We start from the raw sequence: 7,611 nt of genomic DNA on the forward strand, positions 1-7,611 counted from the left end.
TATTTTTATTAAAACTATGGTACAATTTATATAGCTAAAGTAATGTGATATCTTTATCTTATAATACATTTTTTATCGTTATGAGGTAGTATTTATAACTTTAATCTTACGTCACACTAAAGTTATTTAGTATTTTTTAATTACTATAGTTATTTAATAATGTTTTGAAGCATTTTTTTTCTTTTTAACATTTTAGAAAATAGCGACGTATAAAAATTATTTACAAAATATAATAAAATTCATTCAATTTCTCCTATTTATTTAAGTTTTTTTTGTATGGTTTTATAATTTGAAAATGCAACTAACACTCAACTAAAAAATAAGTAAATAATTTTTTTTTCTTTTAAGAAAAATAAACAAGATCCTCAAAAGGTAATAAAAAGAATATTTACAATAGAATTACATTGTACTTAGGTAAGATAGCCATATTTACTAGTAAGATAGCTATAAAATATAGTTATCCAAAATATTTGAAATAGTTACCCTGTGTTTCAAAGACAAACAAGGGATTACCAAAATTGGGTTTCACATGCAAGGGACGCATTTGCCAATTCGTTGAATAATGAATTTAAATTTTGGCATAATTAAGTATATGTATCAAATCAAATAGTTTACCTTCCTACGAAGTATGAGATCCTTCAAAAACACATTGTAGACACACCTAAATTCCTTCAACCATGTAGCAAGTTTTGTACATTTTTACTGAAGTAATTTGTTCAAACTCAACTCTTTAGCCAAGTCTTCCCTACATCGGAAAACTTCACAGAGAGTTCTACAACACATGGTTCTAGCACGAAACTCCAAAAAAAATAGTTTTTAAGATTTATTTGTTTAATCCTTAAAACTTAACCTGATTTTTAAGAACACGGGTATAAATTAGATCCAAAGTAAAAAGGAACAAAAATGAAATTAGTGTTTATAAGCTTAATTTTATAAAATAAAAAATGAAAACATAAAAAAGTTATTCTATTGGACTTAATCTTTTTAGGTTTCAAAACTTGGTTTGATTTTAAAACTACGGGGAAATAGTAAATAACAAACTTGGAAATTATAAAGTTGTTAGTAGGCTTATGGCATGTTATTAAAGTAGTCTCATTTGTAAAAGTTAAAATTGGTAGAAGATATTTCATATAGGGAGTGTTTGAACACTCTAATCATGATGCATTGTAATACAATCAAAAATTCACGTATGGATGGAGTATTTTGAACCCAATTTATAATACTAAATCCATTTTGACTTGACAGTTTTCAATTAAGCTCTATTATTGTCACTTCTTACTATTTCATTTTTGTCCCTTCCCTAATTTGATACATATTCCAATGTTCTTATGATTTTGAGCAATCATCGTTACATTACAATTTTCCAAACGCCCTTTTAGTGGCAAAAATTTAAAGGAAAAAGGTTTTCTAATAAATAAAAGCTTAAAATTAATTATGGATATTAACATTAAAAAATAGAAAGTACGTATACGATTTAGTGAAAAATCAATGATAAAATTGTAAATTTTAAACTTTTTTAAGCACATAAATCGCATCAAATGGAAACATACAAAAATCGAGCATTAAATGAAAAATTAAAAAGATGAAAAGTAGAAGTAAAAGTATAACATTTTGAAACGTATGTATCTAATATAATTGAAATAAAAGCATATGGACTCAACAATTTTTTTTTCCCTTTCAAACCGAAAAATAAAACTCAAAACTACAAAAACGAAATTGTAATATTTTGTATGATTGATGATGATAAATATGGTGGTGGAATTGGGATGACGATGAAGTGTCTTTGGGTTTGAAAATATCATAAAATATTAAACAAATATTAAACAATTTTGTCTTTGTCTTTGGGTTTAACCAATTTTATAGCTTAAACTTGGTTATAAAATATTAACTAAATTAAAATTATTCTAAATGAATAATTAAACAAATATTAAACTCAAATGTATTCAACATCTCCTAATTCATCATCAAAATTTAAAATTAGATTAGACTTGGTTGGGTAATAATGTTGTTTATAGCTTTTTAAAATTAAGTCTATTTTATTTCCCTTTAAAACCATAATTTGTATCTTTATTAATTGCTATAATTAAACTATTAACCAAATTTAAAAAATAAAACAACTTTTTAAAAAGTTATAAAAACTGACTCGATGAAAGTAAGAAGAAGGTAAGAGGTAAAATTAGTGTGTGTGTATTTAATTTTTTTAAAAAAATAGGAAATGAGACGTTAGTAATTTTGGTTTTGTGTGATTTAGGTGAATGTGTAAATCTTAGAAATTTAAAAATAGTGCTTAAAAAGTTTTTAAATTAAAATTGAGAGTCAGATTAGAGAATAAAAAAAAAGGACGAAATTATATAATATATAACATATTGAAATTGGATAAGTAATTATATGTAGGTGCGTATGCGTGTGATCTACATACATTGGTGATATGATTAAACTTGTTGGGGGTGGCCACGAAAGCATGTAACCTAAATAGCCGGTAAAAAGTGGACGATAAAGCACACCTCTACCCCACGCGTCTTTAAAGGCCAAACCGCCACGTGTCCGCTCTTATCCGTTCACAGTTTCTTCCATTTTTAAATCCCCACCCAAAAGGTACTCTAAAAAAGCAACACCCTATTTCCTCTCTTTTTCTACAAACCACCTTCCCATCCTCTCTCTCTCTCTAAAATGGCCACTAATCTCCTCACTTTCCCCCCTGCCGGAATCCGTGCCTGTGCCTCCTCCGCCGACCGCCGCTCAGACCATAGCCGTCGCAAAACCTCATCCTCTTCCAACTGGTGGGCCCCCGTCTTCGGCTGGTCCTCCGAACCCGACTATATTGACTCCGGCAACAAGGCTGAACCTCAGAACCTTGCCGGCGGTTCTTCCAAGCCAGATCTGGAGACGAAATCCCTCAGGGGTCGATTTTCCCCTGGATGCTTCACGGAAGCGAAGGCTCGGCAGCTGCGAATGATGACGACGGAAACGGAGTCGTTTCACGACGTTATGTACCACTCGGCCATCGCATCTCGTCTGGCTTCCGACTTCAAAAGTCGCGAAGATTCTTGATCCGGCGGCCGCTCATCCCTCTTATTTACTACTTTGCAATTATGTACGTTGAATGTTGTATAAAGTAAACGCAAATTTCAGGGATAAAGAGTTGTAAACTCTTCTTTTTCTGTTTTTTCTTTTTAAATTCTGATCTTCAATCGTGGGTTTGGGAGGTTTAATTTTATTGAAGAAAGAAGAAGAAGATGTTGATGTAATTATAAATGTATTAAATTAACTTTTAAATTGGGGTCCAGCTGCCCACCATGACGTGGCATTCTTAAATAAGTGATTAATTTGAGGTTATGGGATGTAAGCACTGATCACCAATTTCATTAGGGTACAACAATTTGAGGGCTACTAATTAACCTTTCTTGCCAATTTAGAAGAAGAGTAAAAATAACCCAATTATATTTATACACTAGAAAGATAAATAATTTGTTATATAATATAATTAACAAATCTAATAACCACTTTCTAATCCACTAACTAAACTTAACCTCTCAATTACCACTTCCAATATTCTCCCTCTCCCTAAAAAATCTATAACTCCTCAATATTTTCCCTCAAGATGAGGAAACAGATATACAGCTGGAATAGAAATGTTAGCTTGGAAGAGTTAGTTGACTAGGGAAATGATCTTTACCAACAATCTATCTCTCTGTCCCAGACAAAATTACAATCAATCAAGTTGGAGACATCATATGAATCTAAAATTTTTGAAGTAGTTTTTGAAGCCACAATTTTGCACAAAACCATGGCTAAAGCACGATATTCTCCTTCAGCAGATGAGCGAGTTGTTTCTCGGACTTTGGACTTCCAGGAGATGAATGGATTGTCAAGAAAGGCACAACATTAAGTTTTGACTTCCATGAGATCAAGAAATTACTAAGGCACAAAATTCAGTGACCAAAGTAGATGTGACCATTCAAAAAGTCATGTTCTTTAGTTAGTAACACTTTTCATGAAATGATGCATCAACTCATGATACATTCATGAAGAATCATAATCATTTGCATCAACTAATACCCGTATCGAGATTGAGATGACTTTAACCTTGGATAGGAAAATCCCTTTGCGATATTTCTCAACAAATGGTTTGCTACTCCCATAGGGATTTGATTTGATTAATCTTCCAATTAATCTCCTGTAACAGTAAGCAGTTGGGTCATGAAGGATATTTTTCTACGAAGACATTGGGCCCTGTATAGTGAATGATTAATGGGGCACTGTTGTGGGCTTGACACCAAGAAGTCCAACAACTTCAAGAAGATGTAATGTATAGGTTCTCTCTCATTGAAACAAGGACGGTCGAGAAAAATAGCCAATTATAAGTTTTACTTTAAGAAAATAACAAAAATAATTTTAAATTGTTAGAATAGCAAAAACATAAAAAATTTAAAAATAAATAAATAAAACAAATCTCTTAAATGCCCCTAACTTAATTTGAAGAATAAAATCGTTCACCTAAACCCCAAATATACTATAATTGAAATAACATATGCTACATAAAAATTTTCCACAAAAAATGTAAAGATTAGAAAACTTGACATTAATGGAAAACTTCACTTCATGCCTGCAAAATTTAAAAATTTCCTAAAAGTAATTATTTCTTTTTTTGGACTTCAGTTACTCACTCTCTTCTTTGATTAATCTTAACGAAAACTATTTGAAACCTTTCATTTTCTTACGGATCACTTCTAGGCAATAGTCAAATAGATGACTTATGGGCATTCTAAGTCTCTTCCTCTTTCATTCGATTTTTTTTCATCTTCTTAAAATCTTATAAGTGATATTTTTTTTTCATTTGGACTTCGCCAGCTTACTTACTTCTGTTTCTCTTTCATTCAGACGTTTTTTTTTCATGTGAAACCCTGCAAAAAACTATTTGAAACCGTTCGAATGCTCAAATATGGCCATTGTTGTGGCCTCTATAATTTTAAAAGCTTCGAAAGAGAAGAATAGTTGAATAAAAATTTGTTGTTTTTGATTATTTAATTATATGGTATATATTAGATATAACAAACAGTTTGTTATTTATTTATTTATTTGTTATTATTATAAAATAAAAGGTAGAACAATACTTCCTCGATTTTAGGAGCAAACAAAGGGATTTGGTTTGTATTATTTGTTTTGAACGTTTATTATTTTATAAATATGGTAGAAAATCGAAATATGAGAATAGACACATTATTCAAATACAATCTATTTCCAACTGAACCGGTAACTAGAAATTTTGACATAACCAACATAAGCCAATACACATCCTTATCTTCAACAATACACATCCTTATGGAAGGATTGTTAATGCATAATTATAGGAAAAATAAAATCTTAATATGAAGTTGTTATTATATTAAAGACATGTTTTTAGGAAAAGATAAAATTATAAATTCAAATTTTACATACATTTCAACTAATAACTTTCAAATTTAAATAATAAAAGAAATTTTTATAAACATTGAATTATAAATATGAAAATTGTGTACAATGTATGATATAATAAAATGTTACTAAATATTAACCAAATCTGAAACATACCATGAATAAATTATATTATCAATCGTTATATGAAAAGAAAAAGAATATGAATTAAATAACTATTAGTATATATATTATGAATTATATAAATAATTTTTTAAATAGTTGATTTGAAATCTACAAATTCAAAAATCTGGTATAAAATGGAGATATAAATCTAGTGGTTGTTGATTCAATCAGATTCATCCCGAAAATAAATGTTTATTTAATATTTTTTAAAAAATGGATTGATTTGCAATATACTATGATTATGAGTTATATTCCATTAGTTTAATTTATACAAATATGTTGTATCTCCAAGAAATAACTTTCTCTATAAACAGGTAGAATCAGCTGGAAAAAGTAAAAAAAATATCTACATGAGGTCATTTTGCTATAAATCATTTTTTTTTTATTTGTTATTTTCCAAATTGTTATCTATTATTTTGTCATTCTCGTGGTTTTCTCTTGAAACAAGCCAGAAAAAGATCGATCTAACTCAAGATCAAGTAAAAAATTGAGAGATCCCGAGTCTTTTAAGTAAGAACTTGTCATTAAAAGCACTCTTGAGCAGTTGAATATGAGAGACATTTTCTCCTATAATTATTAACTCACCAACGTAAACAAAAACTGCTAGGAAATCACCACCTTTGCCTTTGATAAACAACGAGTAATCAACCATGGATTAATGGAATCCAAAAGATACAATGAACATCAAGAACTTAGATATTAGTATACAAAAACAATAATTAGTCCAAATAACAAGACGTATTTGATATATCATACTAAAAGTGTGCAGTTTTATTTATTTGTATTGAAGAAGAGACGGGAGAGGGAAAAAAAATCATATTACGATGGTATTAACGATTATGTAACAACAACGACAACTTTTTTTTTTTTAAAGTTTAAGAATATTGTTTAAACATTTGAAAGTTTAAGGGTATTTTCAAATGATTAGTATGTATCCAGGGGCAGATTTATTAAGGGGCAAGGGGTACATGCCCCTCACATTTTCGATTTTTGTATTTTAATCTTAATTTTGAAGTGTTAGATTACAATATATATTAAATAATATCTTATTATTTTTAAATTCTATCTGGTATAGTAGATGTGCCTTTTCAAAACCCAAGGACTTGGTTCAAATCTCAACTAGTGTCCCCCTACATATGATTTTTGTGTATCAATAGCCAAATATATATATATTTTTTTGTATTTGACTAATTATTGTTTTAGTATGTTTTAGGGCTGAGTGGGACTATAGAAAATTACTATAAATTAATTAAGGATGTAGCAAATCTTTAAAACAATTGCAAATATGACAAATTTTAATTAAATTCTAAGGTAAAAGATGAAAATGCCCCACAAAATACACTTTATATATATTTCTAAATTGTTATACTGCATGGTTGTAACTATTATTTTGCTTTAAACAGTGAAAAGAACTAATTATTCCCAATGATAGATTGCTCTCTACAAATATATGTGCGTAAGTTTTTTTTTTTATTTAATACTGATTAAATATTTTTTATAGATATTTGTGGTCCCTGTTGTTGCATCTGAAGAAGAAATGTCATCTGAAGAAGAAATGTCATCTGAGTACTTTCAATATTTTGTGGAGTTAGAAAATGATAGATTGGTTGAAGAAGCATATGTTGTAAAGGATAAAAATATTGTAGAAATAATATCTTCTTTACATGAAGATATTGAAGATTTAAAAAAACAGCACAAAAAAGATTTAGACCACCTGAAAAAGGGACAAGAGGAGATCGTTCATTTGTTACTTTCCCTAACAAAAGTTGTGAATCAAATACTTCCACACAAATGTGAAAGTGAAAAACAATCTGAAGAGTCCTTGAAAAAGAATCATCCTCCATCAATGAGTCTAGAAATGATAGATGTTGATATTGATACTAACATTGATCAAGCAGTTGCTTATGCAACCTCTTGCGCAAAAGACAAAGAGGTAACATTATTAAAGCTTCTGGTTCTTTTACTTATATTTTTTCCAAGACTATCACTAGAGTGTGTTTGTGAGTGAACAGTCTATCAATGATAGATCTG

The 7,611-nt window shown here is 29.2% G+C and overlaps 1 protein-coding gene across 1 annotated transcript; it reads left to right on the forward strand.

Annotated features, from left to right (window-relative positions):
- The first annotated feature begins 2,670 nt into the window (after positions 1-2,670).
- Positions 2,671-3,051, forward strand: LOC105435656 (hypothetical protein). The gene has a single exon (XM_011657883.2). The coding sequence runs from the start codon at positions 2,671-2,673 to the stop codon at positions 3,049-3,051; it is 381 nt and encodes a 126-aa protein (XP_011656185.1).
- Positions 3,052-7,611: the final 4,560 nt, after the last annotated feature.

This window comes from Cucumis sativus, chromosome 1 (genome assembly GCF_000004075.3).
Source record: "Cucumis sativus cultivar 9930 chromosome 1, Cucumber_9930_V3, whole genome shotgun sequence".
Classification (NCBI taxonomy): Eukaryota; Viridiplantae; Streptophyta; class Magnoliopsida; order Cucurbitales; family Cucurbitaceae; genus Cucumis; species Cucumis sativus.